This window comes from Chroicocephalus ridibundus, chromosome 6, assembly GCF_963924245.1.
Source record: "Chroicocephalus ridibundus chromosome 6, bChrRid1.1, whole genome shotgun sequence".
In the NCBI taxonomy this organism is placed as follows: Eukaryota; Metazoa; Chordata; class Aves; order Charadriiformes; family Laridae; genus Chroicocephalus; species Chroicocephalus ridibundus.
This window is the reverse complement of record NC_086289.1, coordinates 41,272,942-41,291,642: the sequence shown is the minus strand read 5'-3', so window position 1 is coordinate 41,291,642 and position 18,701 is coordinate 41,272,942. Positions and strand designations below refer to the sequence as shown.

General features: G+C 45.6%; 1 protein-coding gene across 1 annotated transcript; it reads right to left on the bottom strand.

Moving 5' to 3' along the window:
• Nucleotides 1-10,859: 10,859 nt before the first annotated feature.
• STRIT1 (small transmembrane regulator of ion transport 1) lies at nucleotides 10,860-18,432 on the bottom strand. The gene is made up of 2 exons (XM_063338520.1): nucleotides 18,393-18,432; nucleotides 10,860-10,954 (listed from the first exon to the last, which is right to left on the bottom strand). Exons 1-2 carry the CDS (start codon nucleotides 18,430-18,432, stop codon nucleotides 10,860-10,862), a joined length of 135 nt encoding a protein of 44 aa, XP_063194590.1.
• Between the last annotated feature and the right edge of the window lie 269 nt (nucleotides 18,433-18,701).

Sequence of the window (18,701 nt, the reverse complement as noted above, 5' to 3'; positions counted from 1 at the left end):
TTCCAATGCAAAACAAGGTACAAAGGCAGCAACACACAGTTGGAGCCCATCCCTGGTACCTTAGTTCCTTTCCTCAAAGAGGTTAACCATGGTCAGTGAAGTATTTTGTTCCTTGCAGACTCTAGCACCATCACATCCTAAACTAGTTCACAGTTTATATGAGGACACATTCTGATTCAAAGGCTACCATGCCCTCGTTTCAGTCCTCACAGGGATGGAGTATCTTGATGCTAGTCCTTTACCTTAAAAATCACTCTTCACTCACAGCAAATTCAGGTGAAAGCAAGAAGGTAACCAAAAAAAACCTACAGGACATAGCATGAAAGGTTTATCAGTCACAGATGTCCAGAAGTGAAACTAAGGCTAGGCTGTCATGGAACTGAGATTAACTTCTTTCCCCACCGCATAGTTCAGCTACTGCCCCAGAGGTTGTGTCAGCCTTCCCTGCACAACCACCACCTCTGCAGTACCTGCCTGCCCTCCCGGGAAAAGCCTACCACTGGGGAGCACCTTCTCTGGGATTTATTCAGAGTCCAAATTCCTTGTTCTTCTTTCCCCCTTCTCCAGGACTTTTACTTTTTAACTCAACATAGAGAAAGTTTTGATATTACTGATTTTGATATCATGGTATTTGTTAATTTTCCTTTGGATATGTCCCAGCGCTTTTCTCACTTGACCATCTGCTGACAAAGACTGCTAAGTCCAGAATTCGTTTTCTTAGCTAAACCACCAAGGAATTCTCACGGCACAACGAGGCAAAAGTCTTTCCAGCTGCTCTGGGATATGTTCGGCCCAAGTGAAGCCCTTCCATACACCGACTGTTATTACTTTACATCCACAAAAAGAGACAACTGTATTTCACACAGATAGGCACACAAGTTCAGTGCACGTAGCTAATTACTGGTGTTTCACTAAAATCAGTGGGTCATTTTATTGCTCTGTCACACACAGGTCTTACTGACTTTTTAGGAAAGGCTACGAAGACGACTGCTACAGGAACACAGCCTACTTACAGAGTCTACAGCACTAAAGAAATACAGAAAAATAATTAACGATTTTTAAACTAAATTCTGAAGCTGTAATATTCATAGGTGGTGGTTATATACCTCAAAAGTTATCTGAGAATTAAGTCCTCCCACTAACTTAAAAAAAAGTCCAAAAATTATTTCATCAGGAGGTACTGGAATAGATTTTCCTCCAGAACAATCAAAGATGCACATATTGAGTCAGTCACTCATATTGAGTGAGTGAGCATAGCAGAATTTGGAATTACTTTATGTAACACAACCAACTTTACACTACTGGAGCAATATTCCACAGAACAGAAAGCAGTAAGTTCAAAAAACAAACGAAAATGGCAACAATGATCATAAAAAAAAAAAAAATATATATATACTGAGTTTTGACAGCAGGGATATTTTTCCCAAATTATTCAGATTCCACGTGTCTCGATGCCTCCTTTGGTCTGCATCAACTCAAGCTGTTCTCATCACATCACACATGGAGATATCAGAACCAAATAAGGGAGGAAGTGATGGTGGTGACTCAAGACAGAAAAAAAAAAATATTTTTCTTCATAAAATCAGTGTTTAACAGAAGTGAGTCCTAATGAGCCCAAACCAGCCTCTCAGACTCAGTAATGGGCAGAAGGCTGGATCTGTGCCCTGGAGTCCTACTCACCTCCTCTTTTATGAAATTACATTCATTCCTTCATGCAGGCTCAGCTGGCTGTTGTGTTGCCTGGGATTTCACTGTATAATGACACATGTTTTTGCAGCAAACGCTATTACCCCTACTAAGGGAACTGTTTCCTGTATCCAGGAAAGGAATATGTGCACCGACTTCCAAACAATGCAACACCCTTAGAACCATCCAAAATCCTACAAACACAGCAGAATCTATCAATCACACAAGTGGGACAAAATTTCTCATGTTGACACTATTCAGACTTCCCACTCACAGCTTCTGTTTTACACCGATCTCCTGGCGACAGGAGTACCATTCAGTATGCTCTCCACTGCCCATGCAGACCCTCATGTACCAGTTAGATATTACACTACTGGCAACAACAGAAAACAAGAAAATAATTTGGAATAATCCTTTGTGAGATTACGCATTTAAGGCTACTAAGCAGACCATTTTATTGTTCTAAGGTTTCCTTCCTTATATGGCAGTTTTATTGACATTTTAAAACTATATGAGAAGACTGGTCTATTTCCACTTGCTACCAAATGTCCCTATCTATTCCAAGTCTTGTAACTCAAACATGATACAACAGCAGAATACCAAACAAGAATAAGCTTGCTATTGTTCTGCTCACTACAATACCAGACATGCAATACAGCATCCACTTTCATTTAGTTACATACAAGCATTGCTATGTATTTACCTTGGAGAAGACATGGTCAAAGAGATGCAAATATGGTGCAAACAGAAAATTGTACGATATATTTTCTGTCAGACCTTACAAGTCAGAATTCATTCCAGAGTTGAACCAGGTCCTGAGAAAGATCTTCCTCTTGCACAGGTCACCTTCTGGTAAGTACACTGTGCTTCAACAATAGGTTTGTCAATTATATTCTTCATCCAGAATTGTTCAGATCTTCTAGTACTGTTTCAGTTAGATCCTTGAACATAAAGACTGACACCAGCAACTTGATTTCATATTTTACGAGAAGCTAATGGAGGAGCAGAAGACAGTTGTTCTGCTGGTGTTGAGACCTCCTACACTAGGCTGGACTTTCTTACAGACTGGGCTTCTTGCACACATGAATTATGTGCCTGTGGTCCAGCTAAGAGGTGATGAAGTGAGGCAAAGCCATTAATCGCCATGATGAGGTATGGTAAGCTAGACAAAATGGATGGCAGAAAGCATAACTCACAACTGCTGTTACAGAAGAGCTCGTGTCAGTGAGGAAGCCAGCAGTAACTCCCAGGCTCTTTCTTAAATAAACCATTTGTCTGGTGCATCTTCAACCAGATGCAACTACAGGAGGCTATAGACTCACCAAAATGTTTTCATCTGTTTACAAGAAACACTTCCTACCTCTGTTGAGTACAGCTTTCAGGACTGGACTCAGTAAAGCCATCTGTCAGAGCTACATTCCTAATTCTAGTTCACTGTTGCTCTCCAGGAGGGCATCTCATCCAAGTACTGAGCTTCTCTGGTTACCTTCTCCCGCCCTTACCACCCAGAATAAGATACTTATACAGAGCACTAGTAGCTACCATTTGATTATTAAATCAATAAGCTATTAAATCAGTTTTAAATAGTTCAGCCTAAGGCACATAATATTGGCCAACTAACTGCATCTTTTTAAGACTGTCTCCAATGACCACAGCTACCTTGATATACAAGGGGTTACAAACATTAATTAGACCACATAACTTCATAAGTAACAACAGAAAAGGCTATCATAGACGTGAACCCTATTTGCCTCTAGCCTGTCATTACACCTCAACTGATAAATCACTGGCACTGAAACGGTCACTGGCTATTTGCTTGCATACCACCAGGCTCAAGATCTGGACGGTCTCATAGCAGCATTGCTGTAAAAATGTTAAATACTGATGTATTTTAATCAACTCGCTATGACTGCGAACAGGTACAAGCTGACCTCTCTGCAAATGACTGAGGAACTGCAACGCTCTTTCTAGACAAAGGGAACAGAGTAGGGACTTTGGAGAGATGGTTGGAGATGAAGGATGGGCCCCAGCCCTCAGAGCGATCCTTCATTGAGCTTTCCAGTAAGTGCTGCTTGCTCATTGCGCCCAGCTCTGGCAGGAATGTCAAGAGCGAGAGAGCACTATTAAGCCTGACCTGCTGATAGCTACCAGGAATACGAGGCACCCAGTTTGGGATGTGCCCACGTGGCTGCACTCAGAGGTCAGCCCCTTTGACCTGGATCACTGGAAGGATGCATTCATCCCCAGCTCTTACAGCTGTCGAAGCACAGTAACATCCTGCAAATCAACACACCTAAACAGCTCCGCAAGGTCAGTTTCTTAAATATCAGCAAACAAAAAATGCAATGACCAAAATGCAATTTTGCTACATAACTTGAAGTATTTGCTTTAAGCAGAAACAAGACTCTGACAAAAATGGAAAAACTTAGAAGTCTCTATTTTCACACAGGAACCGATGTTCTCTGCAGCTTTGTATGATAAAAGTATTTTTAAAAGCAAATGTAATTAATCATGTGCTACTGAGCCCAGTAAAGGTACAAGGCTGCAAAGCCTCCGCTGCGCTCCCAGATGGGAGCCAGGAATCAGTCTGCAGGCTTAGGCGGGATCCGAGTTAGGCCTTGATTTCTACGCGCAGGAAGAAATACCATTATGGTTGTGGTTGGAAGTATTTGAGTTTCATGCCCCAGAGGTCTGCTGCACTCCTGATACAAGAGAGGGTTACCGAGTCAGCCAGCTACATCCAGCTTTAACGCAAACCAAAAATTGCTCCTACCTGTGCCAGCCCCATCTCTGTCGCAGTTTTCAGGTAAAACGAGGCTTTTCAGGTAGAATGAGGTTTTGGGGGTCTGAGCCAGTGCCCCACAGCCCTGGGGTGGGCTCAGGGCAGCCGCCTGGACCAACCCATGCTCAAACACATCCCAGAGGCAGCGCTAAGGTCAGGATGGTCGGGCTCCCGCCCTGGGGAGAGGTGCTGCAGCAGCATCCTGGGCTGCTCCCGCGATGGCTGGGCTGCCAGGGAGGGACAGTGGGCGGGCGGGCGGTGATCCCCACCTCAGCCCCGCCATGGAGCCCTTCCGCAGGCAGCCCTGCTCGCCCCCGGCACCACAGAACACCCTGCCGGGCCCCGCCCCTCAGAGCCCCCGTAGCTCCACCCTTTCCAGAAGGCGCCCAAGCCCCGCCCCTCAGTGCACCTGCAGCTCCGCCCCTTCGAGAAGGTTCCTCTGGCCCGGCCCCTCTGTACCTCTGCCCCTTCCGGAGGGTTCTGGGAGCCGCAGCCTGCCCCGCTGGCGGCCGAGGCTCCCTGCCCGCTGTCTCCCTGTGGGGCAGGGAGGGCTGAGCAGGCAGCCGTGCCCCATCCAGCAGCACAGAGGGGCGCTGTTCACGGCAAGCACGGAGAACAGCAGCACCCACGGGGGTTGTGGTCCCTGGAGCGGGACTGCCATATCAGGGAGGAGCAGGCAGGAGTGACTGGGTGTTTTTCACTTTCCACTGTAACCGAGAGAAGGTGAAGTGCAAGGAAGCGTCCTCCATGAACGCTGCTGGGGAAGGGGCTCTCTCTGCACTCGTGGGGTTAGGCCAGCGCCCACAGTTGCTGATATGGTTAAGCCCCGCTGTGGAAGGCACAGCTGAGCCGGGCCCGGAGCCAGCAGGGGTAAGAGCAGGTTGGGTGCTGGTGTTGGCCTTTGGGGCAGAAGGGACACAAGAGGTGGCCAGCGTGCCCTTTGCGTGTAGGTCTGGACTGGAAAGGTCTCCTTAAGATAAACTCTGGTGTACAGACAGGCTTTCTCACAACGGCTCGGCTCTGTATGCTGTGGAGAGGAACACAGTTATGCTCTTGTGTATACTAATAATTCTTAAATTGGATGACGAGCATTAAACAATTATAAACAAGAGACTGGAACACTGGCCAGGAAGCCACACGCAGCATCCCAGGACGGATGGACAGAGACTCATCCCTAATCAACTTACTCAAATAGCTGTTCAGTGGCTAACAGGGAAGGCCGAGCAGAGGCCATGGTGCAAACTTGGCAACCATTCTTTGGACCAACAGGAACCCAAACATTCCCACTTAGCTTTTGGTAATAAAAAGATGAATAATAAATTAATCAGTAAAAAAAATCATCTTAGAGCACAGAAAACATCATCCTACCTGGAAGGAAACAACAGAAATGAAAAGGGGGCTTGAAAAAGATGCCCACCCTCAACACGTGCAGGCTGCCTTTGCTCATTGAGAACTGGATCTCAGGTGCTGCGATACAGCTCTTTAGACCTAATGGCATTATGCTGTAATGAAGCCAGAGTCCTCTCCAGTATCATAACAACACAAATGTTCTATATACTGGCACAGTGACACAAAAACTGAAGCTATTGCCACACTTTAATAGCAATGCACCTGAATTTTGGAAGAAATATGAATGTGTATGTTTTCTTCTTCTCCTAAATCACTAGCATGTCTCTATTTGAGAGAAAAAAACTTAGCACCTAAACAGTGGTTTTATTTTTCAAGAATAAAAAACCCCAAACCTTTAGTTACCCAATACACCCCTACAAGTGTGGGAAGCTTCAGTGATCATTGTATGTTTCATTATGCAAAGATGCCCAAGTGGGTTGTGCTGAAGGTGGTTGCAAAAGGCCACGTTGCAGAGTGGTCAGTGCACTTTAAACAGTGCGTGGGATGGATATTTTCTTGGAATAATCCTCTTTTTATTAGTCTACAAAACCAGCAGGAACATCTTTTCCTTTCTATGTAGCAAATCAGCTTGACAATATTGAAGCCAACCTGGAAAGTTATTTTGTTTTCCTCTGCCAAATCAGATATTTCTGCTCTCAAGAATCAGGTAAAGCTAGAACATATTGTAATGTTTATATTTTATCTCTGTAACATTTTAATTTGAAACATTTGATTTCAAAAGTCGTTAGACACCTGAAAAAGCCGCTTGGGTCAACTGGGTCTTTCAGAACTGTTTTCATCAGTGCCTGGTAAATAAACTGAAATATAAAAAATATGTACGTGGTCACTATGAAGTCACTCTGTGCCCCCTTGCCCCGGCCGGGCAGCTCGCACACCCACCCCAGCGGTGCCATCCACGGGTCAGGGCCCCGATCAACGCTGCGAGGCAGCTGCAGGAGAGCTGCTGCTGGCTGTATTGCGCGGCTGGCGTAACGCAAACCAGATACAGCTGACAAGTTGTGCAGGGTTAGAAACCCACTATTTGCTTTGTCTGCTTGCTAAAGGAAGAATGAGCTCAAAGGCGAGACATAGACTGGGACTTCATGTAATGGCAATCAATCTCTCAGCACAAGGTTTTCTGGGAGATTTGTGGGAGATCTGGTGTAAAAAACAGCAGAGAACTTTGGTGCACCTATCTCTGTCTTCAAGGAGCCTAACTGTTGTCTAGAGTTCAGACAGTCAGAGCTAGTGTCAGACTGGACAGTCTCAGTCTTAGAAAATGAGACATGGGTCCTTGAAATGAGATAATGAGGTATCTCCTTCAAGTATATGCTTAAACTAGCCTCTTAGCTTGCATAGTGTACATGTACAAGTGAGTTAGAATGGATGTTCTCATCTGGAAGTGACTAGAAGATGGTGATGCTGGAGGTCCTCATATGGAAGCAGCAGCTGCTGCAGAGACCGGGAATCTCCAGCTTTCCAAGAGACAGCACCATTTATCCCCTCCCTTTCAGGACATTTGATGAAACAAGATTGCCCCTTTGCCCTCAGTTTATTCACAGGCACAGTGACTTGGTGTTAAGACAATTCCCAAAACTGAATGTCACACTTCAGTTCTTCTGCTAATAGCTGCTGGCATTGCAAAGGAATTTTCATGGTTGCACTATGGCCAAATGTATTTCTGGTTCTTTTCCCTTCCTACAGGATAACAGACACCGATCACAGATGCAGACAGGATGACCGATTGTTGTGCCTTCCTCACGTTCTCAAAATTATACAAATTGCATGAGCAGCAGTTAAAAAATAGTTTCTTTGTCTATCTAGTCCCATCAGGGGTCATTAAAATTTTTTTCACATTCCCTTAAGCATACATCTTGCTAGGATCTTCAAGACATGCCTCACACAATCAGTTCTCTACTTTAACTGAGGACTGAATTATTAATGATTTAGTCTTCTGAGAACTGAAACTTTTTAGTATAAAAATCTTCGAGCTGAAAAGCTCAACGTTGTCTGTGAAAACAGTGTCTCAGATTATCTGATCATCATTTCTGATTTAAACGACTGGGTCACAGGAATGTCTCAAGGCACATTATCTAGTGGGTGAATATAATTACCTCCAATTAGAATTAAAAAAAGCAAAACCTCTAGTACAAAATAATCAGGAGGCCACGATGCGTCTGAGCCACAATTCTGGACACACTATGCTGTACAACAGACCTCCCAACCTTAAAGAAGGCTGATGTTTTCTTTTTGAAGGACGTACATGTTCCTGTTTCATAACAATAGATTCCAAGAATTTTTCCCCATAATAAGGCTAAAAATACTTCCCCAGGCCTCACAAGGAATTAACTCTTGCCTGTTTCTAAAAAGTTTGAAGTTCCTTAGCTGATAGCAGCTATTTTAAAAGTTTGATATTCAACAATGTTTTATCTAAGGCCAAATTTCTGAAGGCGGGCATCAGTACTGTACCAATGCTGATTCAGGCAACACTGCAGTATCTTCGGATGGCTGCAAGGCAAACAGTTTAGTATGCCACGTTTTGGTATGTCATGTAATACCAGTCAGCGCTTGCATGGTCCGGCCAGTCTCACCTAGAGGCCTGCGATCCTCTCAGCTTCTGCCCTTGTTTGATAAGTGAGTCTGAACTGCCTCGGTAGCTGCCTGTGAGCATGATGACATTAGAGCATGGAAACTGGGAAATTCAGAGAATCAGCCAGCCCACCTGCCCCTTGGATCAAACTGCTTTTCTCATGCCTCTTCCTCCTCTTAACAACTCAGGAAACATCTAGGCAGTTTTAAGAACATATAAAGTTGAAGCATTAAAAATGCGACAGAAGGCTCAGCCCTTTCTGCTATGTAGTCCACAGTTAGATGGAGAGGGCGGACGTGCCAATGCATTCATTTGGACATTAACCTCCATGGTCAGTCACGTTGCTCTAATGGCATTGCTGCCTTTCTTCACATGGCTTTACCTACACACTGCATGCGTGATCTGTAGCTCACCTCCTATTCTATGTTATAGAGACTTTTCCTAATGCTGCAGCCAATATTAAAATGTTTTCCTGTATGCCCAAAAAACTACTGTTTGAAGTAGTACTTGCCTGCAGTTACCATCACTTGGTTCTGTCTTTGCAAACAGTCCCGTAGAATTTCATGGGAGTACTTACAGTCATGGAGACTCGTGCATGAGGGGTTGTCAAATAGCTGCCCTCAGGCACCAAGTCAGGATCACCTGTACTCCTGCTGCATGCCCGAGGGATGTTCGTCCATCTGTTCTCAAAGGCCTCCAATAATCAACAATAATATTGATTATTATGCCTAAAAATTTCTTCCAGTACTTCTGTACCTTTACCATAAGGACAGCCTGAATCTTACTTGCTAGTTCTTCATTACTTCTTGCCCTGTGTATCATCAATAAGAGATTATTCCCTTCCTCTTTCAAAAAGTCTGATAGTATTTAAGACTTACATTTTCTTCAGTCTGCTCTTTTCTAGGCTGAACTGCTCCAGTGTGCTCATCTTCTCCCTGGTTAAATGTTACAAACCTCAGTTCCCCTCTTCCTAGGGGAGAAGGCTGCTCTTCCCTGAGTTCCTTCCCATCAGCCTACAACCAGTTCCTGTGGTGCCCAAGCCAGCTGCAGCAGGCTGGGGAGACCTTGCCGTTGCTGGTAGAGCTAAGGGGTGATTTCATGCATCTCTCAAGCCATTTTTCTGGTATTTGTCCTAGGACAATGTTTCGTTTCTCACACCAACATGATGACATTAGTGACCTTAATTCAGTTTGTGATACATGGCAATTCCCAGGCTCTTTTCCGAAAATTGCTACCCAGCCAGCTGTTCCCTGTCCTGTATTTGTGCTTTTAAACAGTTCCTGTAAGGTGTAGAAATTGAATTTTCACCTATTGCATTGCATTTTTTTCCAGACTAGTGATTTAGTTTCATTTTGAATCCTACCTTTTGTTCTCCTATCTCCCTGGACTCTGGAGCCAGCAGAGGGGGGGGGCTGCTGGCATGCCAGAAAACAGGGCTGGAATTCCACCTGGTCTTGATGCAGTTCAGTGCCCGCTGAGTCCAGCAGCATTTAATTTCACAAGAACTAGTTTGGTTGCCAATGGAAAAATACAAAATTGGGCCCTGAACATCATGTAAACAGAAGAGACCAGCAGTTCATTTGGTATTTATCTGCAAACTATTAAATAAAAACCAAATGTTTTAGGATTTAGAAAGTCCAAGTCGTACATTTTAGGATGCATTGCTTCCAGGTAACTTTCCCTGGCTGCCTTTCATTTTCTAAAGGACTTTTTTTGATTTATCTATTAGTATGCTTGTATGACTGTTCGTTTGCTTTCTTAAAAAAGGAAGTTAATGTAGTTTCAGAAATTTTATTTAGACACTAACGCTTCAGATCTTGGGACAGGAAGAGTGGATCACCACAATATTTTACATTTAATATTTTATTTTTTACTACAAAACTTTAAAAAATTGTCCACTGTCCGCTTAAAACTTCCCCAAATACATTGTGATACTTCTTCCCCAGCTCAGCACATCTCACAAATGAGCTTAACTCACTTCTTTTGTCCACCATTGCATCACTAACACTGGGAATACTGTTTCCAAAACTGCTTAAATTCAAGGTTACAACATGCAGGCTGCAGAACAGCCAGGTATCTGACCTACCATTGGACTCTAAAAACTACTCGCTCAATTAAAACCATTTGAAAACTGTGAAATTGGTTTGATGATTCTCCTTAATGCTCTAATTAGCACTTCAAACTTTTGTTGTGGATAAAAAGTGTACCCCATGTTTACATTATTGATATTAAAAAGAACTCATACATATTTTAGTAATTAGAAATTTCAGTTTAACTTCCAGGTTGTTCTGATCAACACCATTGTAGATTCTTCTGTCCTGTAAGACAAAGAAAAATATGTTTAAAAAGGTGGCAGCGCAAACCAAAGAAAGCATGGATGATATATGATACTGTAAAAGTCACTTACTTCCCTCAAGAGAAGACAATGTAAACCATTAGCGCACAACCCACTATCCAGCCAACTGCAAGGAGTATAGGTACAACGAGACGTGAAAGTGGGACTTGGGCTGAAAGAGAAAAGATGATCTTTTTCAGAAAGGCCACATTACATTGGTGATGAGTTCACTAAATTAAACACATAAAAACCACAATTGCCACAGGGCAAAAAGATACCTGTGAGCTTCGGCCACATTATCTATGATTGCTATTTTTAGCATGGAGTCACCGTATCTTGGCAGGCCTTCCAACAAAAATACATAGCAAAAGCCCAAAGATTTCCCTGCTATGGTCTCTGCAATGAGATAGTACAAAGCTTAGCACTTCCAAAAGCAGCAGGGTACAGGGAGGAGACAGGCTTGGTTCTGTTCTTGGTCTCCATAGGTCATCAGGAGAACATCCGTACTGGACTTTATTGACAGCAGCTGTCCCAACAGATTCAGGATTCAATCTCTGACGATGTACGTCACCTTCTAGAAGTCTCTTTAGGTTGGCAACAGTATATCAAAAATACAGTGATTATTTAACATTGCACCCATTTAAGATCACTGTGCTGGGGCTGCAATGAGGGGATGCGGTATGAGTTCCCATACCTCAGAGGGATGTTTGCCAGCGGCTGCGCGTCAGGATTCACAGCTCATCTCTGTGCTTTCTGCACACAGTGCCCGACTCAGCCCTCTCCTATCCTGCCACTACAGCGATATGCCAAAGAGGAGACGCCTGCACCTTCAAAGAGGAGATGTGGCCCTGTGGCCCCCTGCCTTCTCCAGTGGCCATTTCCCTCTCCTGCTCTTCTGCACCAAAAGGGATCCGACTCCGGGCACCCACCAGCAACTTGGTTTACTGAAAGTCTAAAGCAATAAATGAGCTTTGGATGTATCCGATATGAACAGCTCTGAATCCTTTCTGAAAGGTTACGAGATGCTCCTATGAGACCTGCTGCCAATTGTGACACGTTTGTAAATGAGAAAAGAGCTGGTGAGCAAAAGCAATCCACCTTCCCCGTGTACCAGCGGTCTTAATTAATATATGTAGTATTAGTAATACATCACAGTTTCATATGGGAAAGCAACCCTTGCAGCTCCAAGGCAAGGGATGAACATGCAATTTTTCATTTTTTGATCATTTACCAGATTGCCGCCCTTGCTGATTTTCTACTGCAACATTTCTTTTCAAATCATCGTACGCGTCACTGTTCCTGGTTACATCAAAAGAAACCTGCACTGTTTTAACACATTTGCTGGCCTGTCTTGTCTGAAGAGAAGTTGAATTTTACCCTGTTGCGGAAAATTGGAAACACGAGGATTGGAACCCATCCCAAACTCCATCAAGGACACACAATGGCCCCCAAAGCCTCCCTTTAACCATGTAATAGCCCCCAGGATCCTCCTAAATCCCACCCACGGGACCCAAAAAACCCTCACTATCCCTCATAGGGAACCCCAAATACCCATGGGAACCCCCCAAGTTGCATAGACCTGTACATGTCTTCATATGTGGTCCTATCTGCTAGAATTGTGTCTTTTATGGAGACTGCCAGTGGAGTTGCATTTTTTCTTGTTGTATGGGGTTGAAAATGCAAATACTAAATGGGAAGATTATTAGGATTCTGTTGCAGTTCATGTATTTCCAACAAAACTTCCAATACTGCTGCATTCATGGCATTTTTACTTGCATTGGTGGAAAGAGGCGGTTTTTATTTTCAGGTTCCATTCAGCTTTCTGGCTGGCTTTGCAAAACTGACTTAAGCATGTGCTCTGAGGAAATGCGGGCCTTGAACCTGGTAGCATTGCTGCTTCAAACCGCTAGCTCTTGAGAGAGCTTCCGTTAAACACAAGTGTTTTTCAGGTACCAAGCTTCCAACGCGAGGCTGGCAAGCATTTTTCTTTTCTAGCTACGGTAGATGCTCATGGCAATAATGTGTTACAATGAGCAGTATACGCTCCTACTTGTTTTGAAAGCTTGCTTTCTCTGACAGTTTTCCTGTTTCCCAAATGTCTCTTTCCTCTTCCTTGCTTTCTTTTAAAAGCTTGGAGTCTTTTGTAGACGGTGCCTAGTGCTGTGTACATCTTTTATTTCCTCTCCTGTGTGGAAGTCCACAGTGCCCAGGGACCCCACGGCTCCGCCCCACGACAACATGGACTGCGGGGACCCAGACCTCGGCCCCACAGAGGGGCTGTGGAGGGGCTCACGGCTGGTCCCGGTCCCCCCCACGTCTGTGATGTCATTATGGGGCATGTTCCAGAGCCACCGGACAGGCAGGGATTCTGCTATGGTGTTGGAGGGAGGGCAAGTGCTGTAAGCACCCCAGAGAGAAGCATCTCCCAGTGCCTCAGGCGTCAAGGTGGGCGGTAGCTTGTCTCGCACTGCATACTCCTCCTCACCCAGGGAGAGGAAGATGACTGCTGTGGCTTGTACCGCCTTCAGTGGGCTTTGCCTGGAAGGAAAGCTGGGCGATGGGCTCATCAGCGTGGACGGCATTGAATTCATTGCTCACAAGATGATCCTCACCAGCTGCAGTCCGTACTTCAGGTGAGTGCTTGAAGGAGGACGGGATGGGGCCAAACAGCATTTCCTGCTCTGTGCCACACTGTGCCTTCGTGTATCTCCAGCGCTTCCCTTGGCACTCAAACTCTCCTCCAGCAGTTTCCCCTAGTGCTGGTACCTCCCTGGACACCAAAATTCATCCACAAGCTCAGATCGAACAGCAGCCCTGGAAGTGGTGTCTGGCAAACCCCCAGATACGGTGCAGGGCTGGGACCGTGGCCAGCCTGGCTGGTCTGCTGCAGGCGGGAGGTTTTCCTTCCCCACACACCATTATTCTCGGGTGTTCTTGTTGAAGCAAGGTGCCCACTTGCCCTGTGGCTCCTTATTAAAACAACCGGCTAGTAAAACGTTCCTTCATAGAACTCCACGGCCTCCCAGCATGGCTACTGCTAGTGCCCAAATTGGTGCCCGGGGAAGGAGGCACAGGGGATAATGGGGTCAGGGTGTCACACAGCAAGGCCACTTTCTTCCCCAGCACTGCTTTGTTTTTTTCAGGGCTTTGTTCTCCAGCAACTGGAGCAATGCCGAGAAGAAGGTCTATAAAATCCCCGGCACTTCCTCTGAAATGATGAGGCTCCTTATGGAGTACGCCTACACCGGGACAGTGCCGGTCACAGATGACAACGTTGAAAGTTTGCTAATCGCGGCAGACCAGTTCAACGTCCTGGACATCGTCAGACTGTGCTGCGAGTTCTTAAAATCCCAGCTGTGCTTGGAAAATTGCATTGGCATCTGGAGATTCACAGGCTACTACTACTGTCCTGACCTGCGAGAAGCAGCCCATGAGTTCATCCTGCGTCACTTCGAGGAGGTGACCAGGGAGTCCACAGAGTTTCTGGCGCTCTCCTTCAACGACCTGGAATGCCTGCTGGAGAAGGATGAGCTCCCTGTGAAAGAAGAGGCCGTGTTCGAGGCCGTTCTGAAATGGGTCGCTCATGACCTGCAGAACAGGAGGCAGCACGTTGTTGTCTTGCTGGGCAAGGAAGGGTGGAAGTGTGGACAGAAGGGATTTTTTTTCTCTAAATAAACTCAGCGTTACTGACAGTTAAGACTCTGCTTAGAGAACTCATACGTGCGCAATGGTATGAATTTGTAGTCCATGTTCCCTGTACTTACATGTCCCTCATGCAAATCTGCAAGTGCCATTTCTATCAGTCTCATAGGAACTGGATTTTCAGCAGTGTCCTGGAAGGTCCTATTGACCAGCTCTTTGAAGAGCTGGAAGTTTGCTTTCCTAAAATTCAGGGTCCTGACTTTACTCTTCCCCCTGACGCCCAGACCCCTCAGGACTGTGAACTCCACCAGCACCTGACCGCTGCAGCCCAGGCTGCCTCCAATCTTGATGTCACCCATTAGCTCGTTTGCATTGGTGCCCTTCAGGTCCAGTATGGCCGCTCCTCTGGTGGGGCTGTCTATTACCTGGCTCAAGAAGTTATCTTCAAGGCACTCGGCCCTGGGTGTCTCATGGATTGCCCCCAGCTCGCCGTGCTGCTTTTCCAGCAGCTGTCGGGGTGGCCGAAGTCCCCCAGCAGGACGAGAACCTGTGAGCATGATGCCTGCTGCTGTAGCTGGAGGAAGAAGGCTTCGTCAATAGGCTCCCCTTGATCAGGCGGCCTGGAGTAGACACCAACCCCAAGGCTCCCTTTGTTGCCTTGGCTCTCTAATGCTTACCCATAAGCTTTCAACCTGCTCTTGGCTATTCTTCAGAGACAGCTCTTCACGCTCTACCCGTTTCCTGACCCAGAGGGTAGCCCCTCTGCCCCCCGCTTCCTCCCCTGTTGCTGGCCATGGATAGTCACACTCCAGTCATGGGATTCGTCCCACCAGGTTTCAGGAATGGCAACTAGGTGTCAGCTTTCCAGCAGCGGGGCGGCTTCCAGCTCCTCCCATTTGTTGACCATGCTGCATGCATTGGTGTCAAGGCACTTTAGCTGAGCTGTCGGCCATGTCACCTTCTTAGAGGAACACACCTTGATTCCTTTGAGGTATTCACTGCTGTTCCCCTCTTTTCTCCTCCCCTTTTGGCTCCCCCCCCATTACCTCAGGAGCCATTCCCTCATCTCTGTAAGACTTCAAGCATCCTCCAGTGTACCCAGCACGTGTCAGAGCAACAGGCTGAGTGCCCTCACTAGCACCCCAACCCTCTACCTTGGTGTGTTGTCCCACCGCTTGTCACGGGCACGCCTGATATTGTCCCCCTCCCCTTTCAAGCCTAGTTTAAGGCTCTGTCAATGAGCTCCGCTCACTCGTGAGCAAAGACCCTCTTCGCCCTTTCAGAAAGGTGAATCCCATCTGACGCCAGCAAGCCTCGTGCCGTGCAGGCTGCCCCATTCTCGAAAACCCCAAAATTGTGTGGGTGACATCAGCCACGGAGCCACGTATTAATAGACTGTGTCCATCTATTTCTTCCCATGTTGCTGCCCACAACGGGAAGGAGAGAGGAGAAAATACCCTGTGGTTCAGATTTCCTTACCAACCATCCTGAGGCCTGGAAGCCTTTTTTGGTGGCCCTTGGACTATGCGTTGCAGCACCTGGGAAGGTGGGCTGGGCAAGGAGGGGGTTCTCCATCCACCCTGGGCATGGACTTGCCTCTGTTCACTGCTTTCCTTGAAGCTACTGTCTCAGCCTGGCAGGGGGAGGTTGCAGGATCCCCTGGATCTTGTTGGTTTTTTTCTGGTGGCTGTTCCTGTTTCTGTCTCAGGGAGGGCAGAGCATGATTCCACCAGTCCATCTCTTTCTTGGACTCCCTGATGCTCCTTAACTATTCTACTACCTGTCGTAGCCCTGTCACCAAGCTGAGCAGATCGTCCACCTGGTCACACCTCACGCTGTTGTTCTCACTGCTGCCCTCAGTTACTAGCGAAATTCTCTGGCAAGCCCTGCAGCCCAAGACCTGCATGATCTCACTGGAACTCTGTCTGGGTTGCCACATCCATTCCGGTGAGTGCAGAGGATTGGGCTTTCTGCCACGTGGATACGGTAGCTCTGCTCCTTCTGAGACTGTGATGACCACCAATGGAGCTCACCTTTTGAGCTGGTAGAGTGATGATGCCCTGCCATGCAGACTGTGCCACACTCTGTTTGCAGCGCTCCTGGTCGCTTCTAGTCCCCAGGCTGGTTTTTATAGGTGTGGGGTAGCCGCTGTGGCTCTGTCAATGCCCACACCTTGTCAGCGTCTTCCACCAGAGCTGCTGGCTCCTGGTGGGTCTCTCCACCGCCCTGGCTTTTCCCTGCCTCGGGAGGCCCCCCGTGCATCAAGCTCTGCCGCTCCGCTGCGGATGGGGCCAGCGCACCTCGGCGACTGACTCCAATAGCTGGCATTTAGCATTTTAGATTAGAGGAATATAATTTATCACAAGCAGATATGACGCTTCCCTATGTGAACTGCATTCAGGACCTTCAGTGAAAACCTGTTCCTGTGTTGATGATACATATGCCCCCAAACCAGCATGGACAAGACAAACGTTTATTATTGGAAGCATCATCCTCTGTTCATAGAAACCATTTTGCCCTATGCACTTCTATACACTTTGCGCTTTTTATGGCTGAGTCATTTTAGTTAATAAAAAATGAACAGTTTTTAAAAAGTGACAAGTCTTTTTCAAGTTTTGTCTATTTTCTGGTAAAGCGTGATTCTCAAGTACTGCGTTAATTATAAGGTAAGCCAAAATGTTGCACTTTAGAAAAATTGCACAAAGTTTATTCTATAAAATTTCTATACGCGTTGTTTAGGAAATATTAGAATATGCAGTTATGTTAAATAGCTTACAACCAAGATTCATCAGAATCTCTTGTGACGCACATGTAAAATCCAGAAAATCTGAAGGGCTATTTTATCATTTTTTTCCTCTGTTTCCCTAAGTATAAGCTTTATGACTGCTTTCGGGGTAAGTTGTTCATATTGTAATACTGCTTTTAGTGCCATTTTGAGCTGTGGCAGTCCTTTAATATAGAAATGCAGTTAATATTCTCATTTCCAGTCCGCGTATGGTTTATTGCTCAACCTGAAGAGCTTGTGCTTTAAATGAAGTACTGTCTTCAGCGCTTCAGCTGTAAAATCAATGGAATGCATATGAAATTTTGAATTTCACCATTTTCAGTTGATTAATACCAGTTAGTACTGTATGTTTTTCTCACGCAGACTGGAATTTCAGGAACGACTAACTGGACTCTAAATAATATGTCCATTTCAATTAGTCTGAATAAACAGTGTGTTTTAAAATAGTATCTCAAAACTGCATTGTAAATTGGTTATTTTGTTAGTGAATTAATAAAATACCAAGCCTAAGCTCTTTGTATCTTACACCAACAGCACCTGACCTGCTCTGAATTTAGCTTAAACCAAATTAAACAAGATCCTAATTGCTGTTATTGCAGATGGACAAACATCTGATGCCAAAGCTCAAGGCGACATCTCTTCTCTATAAGCTTGTCGTCTTTTTTGTGGCTACTGCTGTAACTATACAGGCACAATTTATCAAGAGTTGTGATAGATTGTCCATCCCAGGAATTTTAAGCTTGGGAGTGTGTGTTTGTCTTACCCTACATGTATAACAGTCCAGGGGAACAATCCAGAGCCTCATACAGGAAGACAAAATTGGTGGGTGTGATGGTTTCTTCTTATTTTATTATACTGGTATTTTAAAACAGAAATCCCAATTTTATAATACTGGCAAAAGCATACAAATGATAAATGAAGGTAATAGTTTACCATTTTTCCTGACGCTTGCCTTCATTGGCAATGGTGAACCAACAGCACCATGGAAGTACCAGCCTGAGATTCATTCTTGAGTGTGTCTTGAACCACTGACTGCAGGCTGCAAACGGAAACTTGCTGTGAATACAGGATCCTGTTTAATTCTTATTTATGGTAAATATCTATCTGATGGCTCCAGAACTCACAACGTTTAACAGGCATCTAGGAAAAAAAGCTGTGCTGGCATTTACCTTTACTTGCTTACCAAGAAGCAGGTTGACCAGGGCCAGGATGAGGACCAGCATGGCAGTAGGAGGAGAAGCCTTGGAGGAAAGGTGGAATCTGAAGGAGGCAGAGGGTTTCTGTTTAACACCTGCTTTGTGTAAAAGGAAGCCAATTTGGGTTAATCAGTTCCCTTCTTCACCAAGGAGCCATGCAGGTGGAGCTCTCTGGAAGAAAGGGCCTTGTTCCTGCCATGCTTCTTCCACTGCTCGTGGAATAAACAGATGAATCCTCGTTATTTTTCCTCTGTAAGATGGATGACAGTTTAAATGTAAAAAGGTTTCCAGTGCTC

Bases quoted from the DNA above. Each gene is read 5' to 3' on its own strand.
- STRIT1 (XM_063338520.1), bottom strand. From the start codon at position 18,432: ATGCTGGTCCTCATCCTGGCCCTGGTCAACCTGCTTCTTG. The intron at 10,955-18,392 runs GTAAGCAAGTAA...TTTCTCTTTCAG, and splicing joins CCTGGTCAACCTGCTTCTTG to CCCAAGTCCCACTTTCACGT.